Below are 20,335 nucleotides of genomic sequence, written 5' to 3' on the forward strand. Positions count from 1 at the left end.
AGTGTCAAAATCTTTCAAGATCTAACTTTCCTCATGACTTTTGGCACATAGCCAAAACATCTCCAATAACTTTGTTTCTTCATCTTTTCCTCCTTTATTTCAATCTGATGGCACCACTGCGATCTCATCTATTTCTAAAGCTGAACTCTTCGCTTAAACCTTTGCTAAAAACGCTACTTTGGATGATTCAGGGCTTGTTCCTCCCTCTCCCCCCCACCCTCTGACTACTTCATGTTACCCATTAAGATCCTTCGCAGTGATGTTTTTCCACGCCCTCGCTGGCCTAAACCCTCGGAAGGCTTAATTAAGGACAAGATGGGTTCCCTATTATTGTTCTCCGAAACTATGCCTCCGTGCTCGCACCTTGCCAAAGTCAAATTCTTTCAACTCTGTCTATCAACATCCACCTTTCCTTCTTGCTGAAAATTTGTCTACATTTAGCCTGTTCCTGAAAAGGGTGATCGTTGTAATCCCTCAAACTACTGTCCTATATCTTAAATTTCCTGCCCCTCTAAAGTTTTTGAATCTATCAACAAGATGATTCTTAAACATCTACCACTTCACAGATTTTTATCTGATCGCCAGTATGGGTTCCGTCAAGGTCGCTCTGCTGGTGATTTGGCTTTCCTTGGTCATTCTCTTTTAGAAATTTGGGTGAAACTTTTGCTGCTGCCTTAAACATGTCAAAATCTTTTGAAAGAGCCTGGCACAAAGCTTTGATTTCCAAACTACCCTCCTACGGCTTCTATCCTTCTCCCTGTAACTTCATCTTAAGTTTCCTTTCAGATCGTTCTGTTGCTGTTGTGGTAGACGGTCACTGTTCTCCTAAATCCTCACGGTTCTGTCCCGTCACCTGCTGTCTTCCTATTATTCATAAATGATCTAAACCAAATTTCTTGTCCTATGCACTCCTACGCTGATGATACCTCCCTGCACATTTCCACGTCTTTTCTTAGACGTCCAACCGTTTAGGACTTGAACAGGTCATACAGGGAAGCCATAGAACGCCTGACTTCTGATTTCTCTAAAATTCATGACTGGAGCAGAGCAAACATAGTATTGTTCCTCCATCTATTAACTCGACACAAGCTTACAGACAACTATCCCTTTTCTTCAGTGACACCCATCTGTCCCCCCGTCTTCTACACTGAACATCCTCGGTCTGTTCTTTACTTATAATCTAAACTGGAAACTTCATATGAGTAGCTATGTGCGACAAGGGTCCAAGCGCCAACCAGCGTGAAATGGAGTTGATAATGTATTCAGTTGTATAATTTCTTCTACATCTTAGAAATAACACTGATGTGATCGTATCTGCCATCGCTATCTCTTTCGGTAAATATCAGATGTTTGAAAAAGCAACTGTTGATAATAATGATTAATTTTAACGCAAAATATTTGTGTACACTTGTTAAAAAAAAAAAAAAAAAAAAAAAACAAACAAACTAGTTTTACACATGAGTTTAAATAAATGACTAAAAAAATGATATAAACTGTCTCACTGCCTTGAGACGGTTTAGAGAGAGAGAGAGAGAGAGAGAGAGAGAGAGAGAGAGAGAGAGAGAGAGAGAGAGAGAGAGAGAGAGAGAGAGAGAGAGAAGGGGAATTAGAAATTATAGTACGTCTGGCAGCGTCGTCCATCGCCCTCCTCCCACCTCTTCCTAGAGAGAGTGGCGCTGAGACAGCGCAACTGAGGCAGCAGGAAGCTCTAAAATCATTGTCATGGAGTGTTTTATTTAAGAGTCTGAGACTGTTCTTAATGAATTATTAAGAAATGCTGCATGTTAACAGATTTTTTTTATTTTTTTTTATTCAAAGGTTTACTGGACCATGTAAAAGTTTCAAAATCTGAAAATGTTTCCTGTTTAACACACTATTATTTCTCATTTTATAATTTTTTTATTATTCAACATAACGAAATCATAAATAGATCAGCAAAGAAAATGTAGTCTATAACGAGATACAACACAATTAATTGCATATACTCTGTATAGGACACACTAGACAGGTAAAGTAAAGCGATAGTGAACTACCGACGCAGGTAGTGTGCTTACCTTTAAATGCAATTTAATCGTTTGTTTACTTTTGGCTCTTGGCCCCTTGTCGCAGCCAGCTACTCATATCTCATCTCTAGCTAAAACAGCTTTTGTGAAGTTAGGCGTTCTGAGTCGTCTTCGCCAGTTTTTTCTCACACCCCCTCAGCTGGTAACTCTGTATAGGGGTCCTATCTGCCCATGTATGGAATATACTTCACGTGTATGGGGGGATGTTCCACTCACACCGCTTTTTTCAGACAGGGTGGAATCAAAAGCTTTCCATCTTATCAGCTCCTCTCCTCTAAATGGCTATCTTCAGTCTCTTTCTCGTTGCCGCAGTGTTACAGCTCTTGCTATCTTCTGTCACTATTTTCATGTTAACTCCTTTTCTGATCTTGCTAATTGCATGCCTCTCCTCCTCAAGCAGCATCACTGCCCAAGACTTTCTTCTTTCTCTTATCTCTATTCTGTCCCCTCTAATGCAAGGGTTAGCCAGTATTCTTAATCATTCATCCCTTTCTCTGGTAAACTCTGGAACTCAATTTTTGATGATTCTCTTGACGTCTCTTTATATATATATATATATATATATATATATATATATATATATATATATATATATATATATATATATATATATATATATATATATATATATATATATATATATATATAATAAAACGCCGTGGGTGTGTCAGCTTTCCATGGAAAAACCATTTAGGTGATTGTGATGAAATATGGTGGGGAAGTCCCCCTTGATTCAGGGAGTGACATAGGCTGTCTTAACTACTTCCAACTCGAAATCGTTAGATTATATAATTTTGCCCAGGAAACATCGGGTAATTCTACTAGTGTGTGTGTCTATATACACACACACACACACACACACACACACACACACACACATATATATATATATATATATATATATATATATATATATATATATATATATATATATATATATATATATATATACGTCAAGAAAATCATCAAAAATTGAGTTCCAGAGTTTATATATATATATATATATATATATATATATATATATATATATATATATATATATATATATATATATATATATATATATATATATATTTTTTTTTTTTTTTTCAACAGCACTACGTTTGATGTGGTTGACAGGCATGACCCCAATAACCTCGCATACACTGGTGGCAGCCTGGACTTGCATTCAGATATGCCCTATTTGCAGAACAAGCCTGGAGTAAGTAGAGAGAGAGAGAGAGAGAGAGAGAGAGAGAGAGAGAGAGAGAGAGAGAGAGAGAGAGAGAGAGAGAGAGAGAGAGAGAGAGAGTGTGTGTGTGTGTGTGTGTGTGTGTGTGTGTGTGTGTGTGTGTGTGTGTGTGTGTGTGTGTGTGTGTGTGTGTGTGTGTGTGTGTGTGTGTGTGTGTGTGTATTTATTTACCTAGTTGTATTTATTTAGTTGTGGTTTACGGGAGGGGAGTAATCTCGTAGTATCCCGTCTCTATATCTGTCCAGTTTGGTCTTAAAAGCATGGGCAGTTACGGCATTGACAACGTCTTCACTGAGTTCATTCCATTTGTTCACACTTCTGTGAGGAAAACTATACTTCTTCATGTCTCTTCTACAGTTAACTTCCTTCAGCTTCTTAGTGTCGCCTTGTACTCTGTGTGTCTAAATTTATAAAACATTCTTTGTCCACATTTTTCCATACCATTTATCATTCTATAGATGTTTATTATTAATCTTTCTTCATAGGTTGATTTACTCAACTCCGGAACCATCTTAGTGACTGCTCTTTGTACTCTTTCTAATTTTATAATATTCCTCTTTGTATGAGATCACACCACTGCCACATATTCCAATCTTGGTTTTATCATGGAGATCAACAGCTTTTTATCATTTTCTTTATCCAAATATGAGAATGCCATTCTTACTCTTTTTAACAAATTCATTGTCTCTCCAGTAATTTTATCAATGTGTCTGTCCGGAGTCAAATTTTCTGTAACTGTTACTCCCAAATCCACTTCCTCTTTTGTCTTCTTTCACTTCACATCTTCCATCTCATAATGATATATTTTTTTTTTTTTTGCTCTTACCAAACTCCATTACTTTACATTTACTTAAATTGAATTCATTTACCAAGATTTACTTCATCTATTTATCTTATTTAAATAATCTTGCAGTACCATACAGTCATATAAAATTTTCTACCCTTCTCATCAGCTTAACATCATCCGCAAATAAGTTCATATAAATATCTATTTATATGTCGTTCACATATATTACAAACATTATCGGTCCCAACAGCGACCCCTGTGTGACACCACTAGTTACTTTCAGCCAAGATGAATTTTGGTCTTGTATCACAGTTCTCATCTCTCTATCGTCCAGATAATCCTCCATCCACTCAAGCAGTCTTCCTTCAATTTTTTCCATAATTTTTTTTATCTTCCATAGTAATCTTCGGTGTGGTACTTTGCCAGATGTCTTCTTCAAGTCTAAGTAGACACCATCCACCCATCCGTCTCTCTCCCGCACAATATCGACTGCCCTTAAATAAAAGGACAATAAGTTCATGGAGCATGATCTTCCCCTCCTAAATCCAAATTGACAATTTACCAAAACTTTATCTCTTTCCAAGTGTTCCATCCATCTTTTCTTTATTGTTCTTTCGCATAGTTTTCCCACAACACTAGTCAAGGACACTGGTCTATAATTTAGTGGATTTATTTCCTCCTTTGTATATTGGTGTAATATTTGCTATCTTCCAATCTTTTGGTATTCTTCCCTGTGATAGTGATGTCACCACTAGACTGTGAATTTTATCAGCCAGTTGTTCTCTACATTCCTTCAATATCCAGTTTGATACTCCATCTGGACCAGTTGCTTTATTTACTTCAAGTTCTTCCATCATCTTAAGTATTTCTTAATAACTGACTGGGACTGTACCTTATTGGTATATTCCTCACCAACTTATCCCTTCCAGCATTAAACTCCCCTTCCACAGTAAATAACGATCTGAAACTATTGTTCATAACCTCCGCCATGTCATGTGTGTGTGTGTGGTGACAATATCTTAATATTACAGATACAACTGTTACACTGCATTAAGCAGTTCAGTGGTGAGGGTGGCGATTCTCAGCTAGCAGACGGATTTGCCGCCGCTCTGAAACTCAGCACGATCAACCCGAAATATTACGAAACACTTTCACAAACTATGGTGGACTTCGTGGACGTTGGAATCGAAGGTGGGAAGAAGTTTCACGCTTCTTGGAGAGCACCGGTGATCGAGTAAGTGGGCTGGAGATGTGTGTGTGTGTGTGTGTGTGTGTGTGTGTGTGTGTGTGTGTGTGTGAGCGCGTTAATTATTGCCTTTGATGGTGTGGTTTGTTAACAAATATTTTCTCTTTCAACAGTACATGAACCTGTGTCCATCTTTTATTATCATCATCCATACACAACTTCATAACTTCAGCATCATTTGGTAACACTGATAACATTGATTATGACACTGAGTTACACGACCGAATATATATATATATATATATATATATATATATATATATATATATATATATATATATATATATATATATATATATATATATATATATATGGAGAAGCTCCGATATGATCGTTGAGTCTGCATGCGCTGAGTTTTAAGATATAAAGGCAGTCAGAATGAACAGCAGAGTCGTGGTAATAACTCATTTGGCTCGAGAAGGAAGAAGAGAACCATGTACAAAAACAGGAACACACACTTAATACACAAATATGGAACACAGACAAAAATAAATAGAAAAGTGTAAAATATTTTGTGAACGAGTGTGTGTTTGGGTATATTTACCACCGATAAGACGAGTCCGAGAGGGGTGCTACCGTCAGGAGGGATAAAGGGCGGCGGCGGCGAAGTGGCAGCCAACAGTGTTGACTAAAGCGAAGGGGGGCAGCGACGACTTGTGAGTTATGCAGAGTAACTCATTGGCGACTCCTAGCTATGAACTAAGTGATTTATGAGCTAGGTACTCTTAGGAAGGCGCTACTAATACCGCTAACGTTTGGTTAAAAACATTCCTATCACAATAATAGGGATATGTTGTTATCACTTCAAAGTGAAATACAGAAATTTTGTTAATGTACTAGATGAAGAAATAAGAATCTATCAATATTTTATACCTCGAAAAAGATGTGTGAATTTTACCTTGGCCGCAGAAGCTGTCCACCTCGGCTTACAACAACAACAGTCACGAGAAGTCTAGGACCGACCAGCAGCAGTACACCTTGCCAGCGTGGAGCCAGCCCTGCTGTTATGCAATTGCTTAATACTATTTGCTTAAACATTATTCTGATACCAAGACTATATTTTCAGGGTACAAGTTTAGATAAGCGGTGCTGCCCGATCGCTCAGCCCAATGAATTCCCGCTCTTTTTCCCTCTAACCCATTTCACTAACTAAATCAAACTAATCTAGACTAAACCAAACCTAGCCTCAACTAATCTAACTCAACTACTTTGGCATAAGATAGTTTCGTTAATTACTGTTTGGTTATGTTTAGTTGAGCCGCTGTGCTCCCGATGTAGGTTTAATGGGTCTACTCAGCACTTGGGGACCCACGCATGCATGAACAGTGTGCCAGACGTACGATTCGAGTGAACCAGCTTGACGCCCTTGTAATGGCCATTATGTTCTTACAAAACGTTGAAATAAAGTTATTAAGTAAAATCTAACAAGACCTAACAGGAGTGCTTCGGCGCTGTGGTACCACGAGTTGTTGTTGTTCCACTATGATCATTCGTGATAATGGTCACATTATTACCGATCGCAGTAGCATTTAACACAAGTATACAGAGGGGTGTCCACACATGAACACCTCTCATTGTACAAGAACTCAGTCCTCACACACACACGCAGCCAAGGAGTCAAGTCCCTGGATATGGAATGCGCTATAATTAGCTACACTCCCTGGCAGACTACTATGGAGACTCCTGTGCTACTTAAATAGGCCGGGGTGTATGGCCGGTAATTACTCACTTATCCCTTTAAAACAACTGACCCATCTAGTTGTAATCCCTATAATTAGCTATAATTAGCTACACTCCCTGGCAGACTACTATGGAGACTCCTGTGCTACTTAAATAGGCCGGGGTGTATGGCCGGTAATTACTCACTTATCCCTTTAAAGCAACTGACCCATCTAGTTGTAATCCCTTCCCCATCTCCTCCGTACGTCTGCCTTCTAACCGTACATAAGAACATAAGAAATAAGGGAAGCTGCGAGAAGCCATCAGGCCTACACGTGGCAGTCGTATGTCTACTTTGTGTGATAGCTGGACTATGACTGCCCTTGGGAATGCCTTGCATGTTCAACTTTCAATGGTCACGAGGGTATGACTCATGCGTGAGGGAAGGAGGTGGGGAAGGGTGAACCCGAGCCCACCGCGCTCGCCTAGCCTCCTACTCACTACTGAGTTGGATAAAATATTTTACTTTATCTTTAAGAGCAACTCTTCTGCTGTTAACTAGGTGAGGGGATAAAGAGAAATTACTGAAATTAGATCGGAAAGAGGACTGGGTGGAGAGTATAAATTTCAAATTTTTAATGCAACTACTTTTGGACAAAGATTCATTTAACAGCGTGCACACACACCTCAGCTCTTGCCCACTCGTCTATCTTTTATCGTCACTAGCGTCTCTCTCTCTCTCTCTCTCTCTCTCTCTCTCTCTCTCTCTCTCTCTCTCTCTCTCTCTCTCTCTCTCTTCCTGCATTCTTTCCCGCTTCGTACTCTCACTTTTTCATTAATTCTTACTTTTTCTCTTCGTTTTACATCGCTACACACAACAAGTGTTTGGGGAGTTTTGGGTGGTGGAGTACTGGTGTGGGGATGGGGAATCTGTGTAGTTGTTAAGGGGCTGCGTGGGAGGGTGTTTACGTTATCTACAGCAATATACAGTATTTACACAAAGGGGCCGCGGCACATTACAGGGGTGTGTTTATGTCTGTGTGATTTGGGGGGGGAAGAAGAGCCCGGATCCACGTCTTCGGTGGGATGCAGTGCCATTTAGCCCTCTGGGACTAGTCAGGTTGAGCCAGGGGCTGCCTTCTCCAGCAGACCCGACGCTCTCCGCAAGTTTCTTTCCCCCTTGCATCCCTTGCGCCTTGGGGACCAAAAAGCCGGCGGTCCTTGTCTTCGGTAGGATGCAGTGTCGTTTAGTCCTCTGAGACTGGTCAGGGTGAGCTAAGGGCTGTCTTCGCCATCAGCCCCGACGCCCTCCGCGGGGTTCGGCCTCCACACCGAGGCAGTGGGTTGTGTTCTGTTTGTTAGGTGTTATACTGCGGAAAGAAGTCCAATGAGTTTAGCAATCTGAAGGTGATTGTGTGAGTGAAAACCTCCCATACCTCTTATCTTCCCTTATGTGGGCGTCTAGTCCAGAGGTACTGAGTTGGTCTGACCTAATCGTGTTTCGTGTAAATAGGGCTGGGAGGGTGTGGTGTTCAAGACTGAGGATGTTTCTTTGACGGCGGGAACAAGGGAGGGAGTCAAGGAACGTGTCTTCATGAATGTTTCTGTATTTTGTATTTTTCTAGTTGTTTATATATGCTACTGATTAACATCTGGTTAATTGGAAATCCTGCTGCATCCTCATGCATTGATTTTGAAGTCCTGAAGTCTTTATATCCATTGCAAGGCGTAATGCCTTATTTTGGATTGCCTGTAATTTTAGCAAGTAAAAATTAAGTGTGGCTGGACTAGAGCCTTATATAAATGGAGTTTGATCTTAACGTTGCTGTCGCGGAACCGGTAGAGTTTGCTGAACATCTTGGAAGCCATGGCCACTTTCTGTTTAATATGTTGGTGAAAGAGAATGTCTTTTTCTATGCTTAAAGCGAGGACTGTGTTTGTTGGGGAATTTTGTGTGGGTGCTTGGTTCGGGTAAAAAAAACAAAAAAAAAAAAGAAGAAAAGTAAATGGGTCTCCCTTTTTTTTTTTGGGGGGGGGGGTAAAATAGACTACTTTAGTTTTAAGTGGGCGTGAGTGTATAAGGCACTTCAGTTTACACTGGTGGCTATCAGTTCGGCCTGGAGCCGTTCTATAAGGGTACAAGCACGAGCGAGTTGAGTCACTTCGTCTGCGTACTGTATGGTGAGGGATCCTTGGTGTGTGTGTGTGTGTGTGTGTGTGTGTGTGTGTGTGTGTGTGTGTGTGTGTGTGTGTGTGTGTGTATGTGTGTGTGTGTACTGTCACGATCGCCTACTTACGTACCTGCGATCGTACGATCCCGGTTATCTCTCCAAGAAAGTGGACGTTACACTGATCCCGGAAAGTTTTAAAGGTCTGGATTTTTAAAGGCTTCGAGTGCCTACCCGACCTATCCGAAATCGTCAGAATTATCTCTCACTCCACCTTTACCTTGACTCAGCACACCTGGAATTACCTCTAATACCAGATTGTTGTTGGGGGAGTAGAAAACACGATTATTCTATGTTACAAGCACATATATTAATACTAATAATAATTCACAAACAACATGAGGTAGTACACGTTACTACGTGACGTTCTCGCCACTTCCCACATCACCAGAACCCGTTTACACCTCCACCAGTCACAGAAATATTTCCCCTCAACCGCAGGAATTTACCCGGACGCCATTTCCGCGTCCCCAGACAATAATTCCCGTATTTCACCTCCTCAAGCCTCACAAGAGATTACCATTATCACCAAAGATTACCCATAACACCATAATCTCGTCCCCAAAATCACCAATACACCACAACACCAACTTCCAAGGTTAACACCACAACCTCCACTCACAAAATGGCTGCCAGTTTGACCTATGACCCCTTCCAACAGCGTCACCGGCACAACTCAACAACCGAATTTCAGCGGACAAGAGCTCTTGGTACCACAAAAGACTCACTAACCTGATCCTGGATATCAAGGTTATACCACTACACCACTAATACCTCCACAAACTCACTCCACCACCAATCCACACCAAAATCCTCCCCTGAGAAACGCCACCTTCCTCCCTACTTCACGACCCAAGGCGTTCTGCCTTTTCCCCTCCTTGGAATGTGTTGTTGCCCACTCAAGCTCCCCTCATTTTCAACGTATTTCACCTCAATTGTACTTCCTTCCTTATACATACAAAGATATAGAGAACTTAAATTATGAAGAGGATAATACTACATGATATAAAATGGGTAAATAAGCCCTACACTACTTATAACAATAATAAGGATAATGCCCGAATGGCAGGTAACCGGAACACGGGGACACTAAGAAAACGTGATCCCATTCAAGGTAAACTCGGCCAATAATATGACAGTACGTACATGTTATAACGTGGGTGAGAGTAATGATCCCTGTGGGACATCTGCTAGTGACGTGAAGTAGTCTGAGTGTGTTTGTTTGTTCCTTAATCACATCTTCCTACAAAGGAGTTTTTGGGTAACAAGGGACAGATTAAAATTGTTACAAATTTTATACTTCAGGCCTATACGCCAAACAGTGTCAAAAACTTGTTTCACATCTGTCGTGACTAATGCACATTTATATTCGCAGTAGCTGTTTTTAATGTATGCATTTATGGTGTTGAGTGCGTCCTCCGTTGAGTGTAATTGTCTGAAGCAGAATTGTTTATTTGACGGGAGATTGTGTTCTAAATATGAGCGTAATCTAGTATCTATTATTTTCTCAAAAACCTTCCCCAGGATCTCTAGATGATATACTGGTCTGTAGTTTTCTGGCAGGTGGTTGTTTTTGTTTGGTTTGGGGATTAGTATTGTTGTTGCTTTTTTGTAAGAACTGGGAAAGTAGCTTGTTGCAAAGGAAGGCATTGTAAATTAACGTGATGGAGGATATAATGTTTGTGAGTGGCGAGCCATGGCCCATGAGATCCCGGTAGAGCCGGGTGCACGCCGGGGTGTGCGCTTCAGCAGCCTCTTTACCTCACTCTCCTCAATTTATGTTGTGAGTAGGTTGTTTTGTTGTAGTGAGTGTATCCTGGTCGTGTGCTCTGGTAGTGTGTTTTGTATTGTGCTGTGCATATGCTCTATAATTGTGTTATGTGTGCTGCAGCTGCTGGGAAGGGGGCTGGCGCGTGTGGTTTGAAAACACGCGACCAGTGTTCTTTAAAAACAGTTGTTACGTTAACGGTCGGTGATTCTGGTGTTGTTTATGTTGAGGTACTCAAAGCATGGCTTACTGGTACCTCTTAACTATGTAATTTTTCTCCAGAATATTGTGAGATTTGATTTCCTATTGTCTTGTGTTGTTTTAAGTTGACCCAGTATTTGTCATGATCTGTATTGAAGCTGTTGATTATGTATCTTCGTAGAATTTCCGGGATCCTTCCTATCCTGAGGTGTGTGTGTTTGTTTCTATCAAAAAGGTTTTGGTAGCAGGTGACTTGTCTGTTTGTCTTCAGAGAGTGGATAAAGTCAATAAAATTTTATGGTTCGTTTTGGGAATATGTGTGTTGGCAGCGTGCAGTATTTGTGTATGCAGATTTTTATGTGTGTCGAGTGTTGTGTGGTGTTGATTGTTTATTGTGGTTGGGCGGTATGTCTTTTGTAGTGTGTCTTGTAAAGCGTCCCGGTCTGCATGTTTCTAGTTGTAGTGTGGTGTGGAAGGGATGGCTATGTGGGTTGGCCGAAATGTATAGGAATGTGGTCTGAACCACACAATTTATCTGTGTGGTGGTGGAAATGGCTGGAGTGTCGGTCTGTGATGGCTGTATCTGGTCTGCCTGTGCCATTTGTGTGTGTATATATATATATATATATATATATATATATATATATATATATATATATATATATATATATATATATATATATATATATATATATATATATATATATATATATATATATATATATACTATGTCAGAGTGCGGACCCAGAAACCTTAGCCGTTTCTGGGTCATTATCTGGTGTAGTTGTCTGCCGTGTGCGTTGTGGCTGGAGTGTTCGAAGTCTGTATGTCTCGCGTTCATGTTTGCGATTGTTGGTGTGTTGTTATTGAAAAGTATGTTTATGTCGGCGAAGGGTGTGTGTGTATTAGGGCGAGTGTAGGTGGTAGATACTGTGAATGTGTCGTTGTTTATATGAATCTCTGTCGCCTGGAAGTGGGATGTGGCCCATGTTTTCATGAATTCGTGTTTTATGTTTGCTTTGACCATGACTGCTACGCCGTCATCATCTTGCATGTAATGTGTGGTGTAACCACAGTGCTTAGCTGTGCGTGGGTGGAGAAGAATCCCTATATCACTGAGGAAAATTACGTCTGGATTTTCGTCGACGATGGTGTTCGCTATGAGGTGGCGGTTATTACAGTATAGTAACCGCGAGAGTTTAAGCGTAATATTTTCAGCATTTTTGTGTTTTTTGTCTGCGAGTGTCGTTTTTCATGTTATATCGTCCCTCGGGGTTGTTTTCTCTGGGGATGGTCTCTATGTCATTGTTAGGTGGTGACTGTGTGGGTGTGTTTTGTTTTTATTGTTTTCACTGGAAGTATGTTTTACAGTGGTGTGATATTGGTGTTTGGGGTGAGTGTCAGAGGAAATATTAGAATTTTGGGAGTACTTTTCTGCGGTTGAGCGTGGGGTAGGGGTGGGGATGAGGTGCTAGAGGGTGTCTATGTTTGTGGAGTGTTGTGTGGGACAAAACCTTATACTGCTGAAACGAAGGTGGCGGTTGCGTAGGAGACGCTTTGCGCGCCTCTTCCCCGCTACCTGCCACAAGCCTCCCTCATCCTCGGGTGAGGAGAAGTCAAGGCGCCTCCGCGAAGTAGGGGCCTGGGGCATGGAGCGAGAATCCTCCCTCAGAGAGGTCGCAGACGTCTGTACTCGTACACCGCGAGAGCTGAAACCACATTGCGTGCCGGCCCTCTACTCCGTCTCTATTTATAGGCTTCGCGGTGCTAACAGTGGCGAACATCAAAGACAAGTGAAGGACTAACATAGACCCATACGATAATCAAAGGGGGCAAAGGGAAGAGAGTTTGCGCAGGTGTTTCCCCACGGAGCAGACGCATCTGGTGGGGTGAGGTGAGATGTGATCCGTGTGATATTCCTCTGAGATGTAGTACATTTTATTAGTAGTGGTACTACTACTCCTACTACTACTACTAGTAGTAGTAATAGTAGTAGTAGTAGTAGTAGTAGTATCAGTAGTAGCAGCAGTGTTTACTGTTTTTTTGACTACCACTACTACCACTTCTGGAATTGATGCGACTTCTCCTCTCCATTACTGTTCCTGGTTTAGATAACATACTTGCTCAGTTAATGATGATGCTTGCCACCGCTGGATCAGATGAGGATCTTGGTGTGTTGGTAGCGTGGGGGACCGGTAGTGAGATTCGTATTTCTGGTAGCTTGGAGGTCGTGGGTAATAAGATGATATTGTCGATGTGTGCGAGTAAAAGACACGATGATGAGAGTTCTTCTTGATTTAATACTAGAGAATGTACACACTTGATTCAAGACGAGACAGATGATTTTATACGTGACGAATGATTGTTCTCTCTCTCTCTCTCTCTGAGGTGATATGAACTTCTGCACGTGATGATGACTGAGCAACGTCTCTCAAGACTGACTGTGACTGAGCGGAACTGACTGCTTGTAACTGATTCTCAGACGGGGACTGACTGAGTGATTGAGAGTGAGACTACCATGCGGGCTATATTTATGTGAGCTAAGTGGATCACGTTTTAGGTTTTGTGGTGAAGAAATGACCAATGAAATGGCAGGAAATGAGGTGAAAGAGCCAATGGGAGAGCTCGTTATTCTGGCCAATGACCAGCAAGAAGGACTCAGAGCGAAGGCAAGTGTTTTCCCTAAGAACTGAAAGTGGAGGTGAAATTCCCTTGAGAGGTAGAGAAGGAGGGGAAAGGTTAGAAATAGAATAGACTGGCTGGCTATGGGCGCACGTGAGATGAATACGAACACACGCATGAGGGATGAATATATGAAATGATGAATATACATATAAATAATAATAATAATAATAATAATAATTGTTGAGACTGATACAGCAGCAGTAGCAGCAGCAGCAGTAACAAGAACAAAAACAGCAGCAGCAGCAGTAACAGCAGCAGCAACAGTAGCAGCAGCAGCATTAGTAGTAGTAGTGCATATACGAGTATATATATATATATATATATATATATATATATATATATATATATATATATATATATATATATATATATATATATATATATATATATATATATATATATATATATATATATATATATATATATATATATATATATATATATATATATATATATATATATATATATTATATTATATTATATTATATTATATTATATATTATATTGGTGCATGGGATCGAAAATGGTACTCGTATTAATATCAATGGAAATACACTTTCTAAAGTAATCGGCAACCATGCCAAGGATATTTTCATTCCTTATATTTTTACGAAGCTAGAAATCATATTTCGCCTGGATCCGGTTTGGGACTGTTACATTACTGATTTCCTAATGGTAAGTGTGTGTGTGTGTGTGTTCATGTAACTTCCGCATATATTCCCTTTGCATGTAATTTAATGTAACATGTTTTTTTGCAGGCTGGATGGTGAAGGTACTATCAAAAACATAAACTGGAACCAGATGACGCGTGATTCTCATTTCGGAGTTCCCTTACAAGCAGCAGAATTGTGGTACGAAGCTAATCTCGTCTTCAGGGATATCATTCACGATGAAAACAGTCTTATTACCCGAAAACTACAACCCGGTATGTGCGTGCGTGCGTGTGTGTGTGTGTGTGTGTGTGTGTGTGTGTGTGTGTGTGTGTGTGTGTGTGTGTGTGTGTGTGTGTGTGTATTTACCTAGTTGTAATTTACAGGACCTGAGCTACAATCATGTGGTCCCGTCTCCAAGTCTACACTTGCTCAGTTTTTCCTTGAAGATGTGCACACTCTTTGCCGATACTACATCCCTACTTAGCTTGTTCCAAATTTCTATATTTTTCTTTGGGAAACTATATTTCTTTAAGTTACCCAAGCATCTTCCTTTTCTTGTTTTTTTTTTTTTCCTGTGTCCTCGTATGTATCTGGCATTTCCTACTTCTCTTAGCAGTAGTTTCTCATTATCAATTTCTTCCACTCTATTCCACAATTTATAAATTAGTATTAAGTCTCCCCTTTCTCTTCTTTGTTCCAATGTTGGCAGATTAATTTACTTTAACCTGTCTTCATATGTTAAGTCTTCCAGTTTTGGAACCATCTTCGTTGCCATCCTTTGTATCCTTTTCTATTTTTTTCACATGTTTCTTCTTGTGTGGAGACCACACTGATTCAGCATATTCCAGCTTTAGTCTAGTCATAGTGGTGATTATCTTTCTCATCATATCTTTATCAATGTAGTGGAATGCTGTTCCAATGTTTCTCATCACTTTATATGTATCTCTGAATATCTTTTCTACATGCTTCCCCGATTGTTGACTTTTCTACATGCTTCCCCGATTGTTGACTATCCTGTATTATCACTCCCAGATCTTTCTCTTCTTGTACTTTTATTATTTCTTCATTTCCCATTTTATATGTCCATTTTGGTCTCTTTTCACTTTTTGCCATTTCCATTACATGACATTTTTTCACATTAAATTTCATCTCCCATTTCTTACTCCAGTCACAGATTTTATTGAAATCTTGTAGAATATCTCAGTCTTTGTTGTTTCTTATGTCTTTGTAGTTTCGCATCGTCTGCAAACAAAGTCATGTAATTCTTTACTCCTTCAGTCATATCATTTACGTAGATCAGAAAAAGTGTCTTGTGGTATTCCATTACCTACGTTTCTCCATTTCGATTAACATCTTTTACTACCGTTCTAATTTCTCTTCCTCTTAAGTAACTTTCCATCCTTTTTTTTTTTTTTCCGTTTAATCCTCGTATATTTTCTAGCTTCCATAATAATCTGTTGTGGGGAACTTTTTCGAAATTTTTTTTTCTTTTTTTTAGATCTAAATATACACAGTCTACCCATCCACACCTCTCTTGTGTTATATCAGTCACTCTCGAATAAAAGCTCATCACATTGATTACACATGTTCGCTTTTGCCTAAAGCCATACTGTTTTTTGTTATTATGTCATGTTTTTTTTTTTTTTCTAGAAATTCTGTCCACTGCTTCTTTATAATTTTTTCACAGATCTTACATACTATGCTGGTTATGATAGTTTAGTGGTCCTTTCTTTCCACTTTTATAAACTGGCTCTCTTCCATTCCTTAGGCATTCTTCCAGTTGATAATAAGCACTTTATTATGTCATATGCTGGTTCTATTAATTGTTTCCGGCACTCTTTTAAAATGAAATCTGATACTCCATTTAGTCCTGTTGCTTTTCTCTCTGCCAGTTCCTCCATTTTGTAAACTTCTTTAATTACTAAAATTTCCTACATTTGCTTTTCTGTTTTCTCGTCTTGTGGTTCTTTAAATTCTAATTCTTCTGTGAAAAATTGTTAAAACATTTTATTTAGCAATTCTTTCATGTCTTTTGGGTCTTCATATGTTTCATTTCCATACTACAACCTTTCTAGTTTTTCTTTTAGTTTACTTTTTTTTCCATTTATGAATCTGCAGAACGGTTTTGGCTCGTCCTTGCACTTTTCATCTATATCCTTTTCATATCCTTTCTCTTCCTCTCTCCCTATTTTCACATTCATTTCTTGCTATCTTAAAGTCATCTTTATTTTTATGGTTTCGATTTCCTTTCATTCTTATCCATGCTTCGTCTTTTTTTTTTCTTTTGCACTTTTGCATTTGCGCATCTTGCATTGAACCACACCTGTTTTCCTTTTTTTTTTTTTTTTGTATAATGGAACATATTTATTCACTTGTCTCATATATTTCCAAAAAAATGTCATATTTATCTTGCACATCATTTGCTCTTTTCAGCTTTCCCCAGTCTGTTACTTAATAAAATTTCTTAAGGTCATCTATGTTAGCTTTTCCATAGTTTCTCTCATTTTCTTTGTATGATTCGTCCTCTTCACTGACATCATTATCGGTCTCTATTTTTATTATTACATGGTCACTTTTTTTTCCCATGGGGCACACGTATATTAATTCTTTGGTTAGGTCCATACTCTTTGTTAGTATTAGGTCTAGTCTTGCTGGTTCGTCATCTCCCCCTATATCTTATATTTTCAGTCAACCATAGTCAGTTTTCCATAGCTTCATAAATCTTTCTCCCCATGCAGCCTCGTTTCCTCCTGCTTCAAATGTTTCCTAATTTTACTGCTTTGCAATTGAAGTTACCAACCAATAATACTCTTTTATTACTTTTGATTGTTTTACTCAAACACTGAATGATTTCTTCTTTTATTTTCTAATATTCTTTCTTGCTCCAGGAATTTTTCTGTGATTGCTATTACCGTTAGTATTACTCTATTATTATCCTCCAAGTTAACACTCACTACTGGTTTTCCTTCTCCATGTTTCACTATTTTTTTCTTGTCATTATCATTACGCCCACTCCTTTACTAATCCTGTCTCTTCTCCATATATTGTAGTTATTGTTAATGACTATCTGGTTTTCTTCTTTTAGCTTTGTTTCCGTTAAATATACCATCTTCGGATTTTTCTCTTCTAAATAGTCTTGTAATTCCAGTTTTCTGTGTCCCAGCCCGTGTATGTTGGTATACATCACAATCACAATTTGTCGTTCATTTTTACTATTTTTCTCTATTTTATTTTAACTTATTTCTTTACCTTTATGTACTATTTCTTCATTCTATCTTCCAAAACTCTCCCCCCAATTTTTTTTTCTTTTTCTGTTCTTGATTAATTTTTCTCTTTAGCCTCTTCATACATTTCTTTATTTTTTTAGTTCTTCATTTCCGTTCTTCCTAATATTATATATATATATATATATATATATATATATATATATATATATATATATATATATATATATATATATATATATATATATATATATATATATATATATATTGAACGTATATACGGGCAGGAGATTCTCTCTTATACATGTTTCATTAAATGTGATCGCTAGGTCAGCATAACAATATTTTCTTTATATCTAACAAGTCTTATTCTTTTTTGAAATTTGGTTGATTACTTCGCCGTAGCTAATCATGCTGGTATATCACAATTTCCGGTTCCTTAACCCTTCATCAGTAGCTGTACTGGACACGCTTGTTGTTTCGTGGGGGCTTGAAACCCACACGGACTATGGGTGGCTCGTCTGTGCTTTTTGTCTTCAGTAGCGGCGCTAATGCCGCTTCTTTCTTGGTGCGGGAGTTGGCGAGAGGTTGGTGTGGGGCTCCTCGTCATAGTTTTTGGAGGATAGGGAGGGGGGGGCGTTGTTATGCCAGAACTTATACACGGCGTGTGACTTCTAGGTTCTCTCTCTCTTTCTATGTGCGGACTGTTTCTAAGTTGGAGGTGGCTGGTTTTCTTGTTCCTGTAGTATATTTGGAGCTTTATCTTCCTCTCTGGGTCTATGGGCTAGACATTTCTTTTCATTATTTGTGTAATAATTCTTTCATCTTTGCATGCTGTGGAGAGGAAGGCGCGGTAAGGTATGGTGATGTCAGGCTTTCTTGAGTCATCGGAGCTGGAATTATGCTACTTATCGATGATCTTCTTGGTTTGGTGGACGATGTTCTTTTCACTAAAGTTGTTGTTTATTAATACCTGTGTTGCCCTTTCTATTTCTTCATGCACTTGCTGCCAAGTACTGCAGTGTATGAGTGCTCTTTGGATGTAAGCACCGATGATTGAGTCCTTATATCGGTCAGGACATTCGTTCCTTCCATTACGGCAGTGCCCAGGGTTAGTTGGTTTGATGTGCACTGCTGTATTGAACTTCACTTGCTGTTGCTTCACGAGGATGACGAGGAAGGCCATGGTACCGTTTACACTATGTTCTACGGTGAGGTTGAGACTAGAAATTTCTTCAAGACATCGCTTGAGCTGGTCAGCGCCAGTACTACCTGTAGTCTTGATATATATATATATATATATATATATATATATATATATATATATATATATATATATATATATATATATATATATATATATATATATATATATATATATTTCTTACATTCATAAACATTATAAGCACTTCATCAGATTACATATCTGAGCAATATGCTACGCACACACACACACACACACACACACACACACACACACACACACACACACACACACACACACACACAATTTCCCTTTATACGATTTGATTTAAAACCTAATTGTAATTCGAAAAGATCGTATATCGGGACCTAATTATAATGGGTTAAATAGAGACACGTTTTTTTGGGGTTCTGTGAACCTCACCATAAAATAAAATTCATGAGAACTCCTTCACGTAGGTAATAATAATCAAAATCAATCAATAAACACAAATACAATTTGCATGTAAACACATTCAAATAATGATATAGCAAGTTACAAAATAAGTAGTTTTATAACCACTGTGTAGAGTATTGTTAATGTCGAGGATAGAGAACATGGATCACATCGGCGCGCTCCCAGCTCTCATGCCCCTTCAATCGTTTAGCTTAGTTTCCAAGCACAGAATTTTCTGCACCTTTTAATGATTAGTCTCCGCAAAACTGTTACTAACTGGACGCTTAAAAGCCAATACTAATTGTTCAATCATTCACATTAACAACACAGGTCATGCAACACATTAACAGGCACTTAAAATATTCAACATTCACCGCAATGGTGAGGGTGGCGCAGCGATTTCATGTAAGACCGAACAAATGCCTCTAAACATATGCGCGTTCAGCAGATCGGCTGGCTGGCTGGCTAGCTCATGGAGGTACAAACACTGCATAAATGTATAATCTTCGATGAAGGTAATGTAGAGGGAGGCGGCATGGTACGGTCTCCCTATGTACAAACGAGTGAAGCCAGTGGACGGAGCGCACCAACGCTGAGGACTGTGGTCTAATGATCACCAGATACTTCCTAAACCCGGATTGATTTAATGCGATTTACAGCTTGTTTCTGCATACCAAGCCAGATTCTGATTTACGTTAAGTACATAATAATATTGTACTATTTATATCATGTAGGCCTATTATTATTGATGGTATTTATGTGAAATGATTTCAATATCTAGAGAAATACTGTATTTCATACCAAAAACTTTTCCAGGTGAAATTATATTAAAGGTATTGTTTTTATTATGTATTACATGACAAATTAAAATGATAATAGTAAACAAGATTATAAGCAATTGGATGCTTTTCAAGTGTGTAGCGACACCTATCTTATTATAGATTCAATATC

The 20,335-nt window shown here is 38.9% G+C and overlaps 1 protein-coding gene across 17 annotated transcripts in view; it reads left to right on the top strand.

The window, feature by feature from the left end:
• LOC135090048 (gamma-butyrobetaine dioxygenase-like) overlaps positions 1–20,335 on the top strand; it is a 91,249-nt gene that overhangs the window by 68,302 nt on the left and 2,612 nt on the right. For all 17 annotated transcript variants that reach the window (XM_063986297.1, XM_063986291.1, XM_063986299.1 and 14 more), the window contains 3 exons: positions 3,159–3,264; positions 5,113–5,315; positions 14,627–14,793. In XM_063986297.1, the coding sequence (XP_063842367.1) occupies positions 3,159–3,264; positions 5,113–5,315; positions 14,627–14,793 (476 nt within the window). The remainder of the gene's footprint in view (positions 1–3,158; positions 3,265–5,112; positions 5,316–14,626; positions 14,794–20,335) is intronic.

Source organism: Scylla paramamosain, chromosome 34, assembly GCF_035594125.1.
Source record: "Scylla paramamosain isolate STU-SP2022 chromosome 34, ASM3559412v1, whole genome shotgun sequence".
Classification (NCBI taxonomy): domain Eukaryota; kingdom Metazoa; phylum Arthropoda; class Malacostraca; order Decapoda; family Portunidae; genus Scylla; species Scylla paramamosain.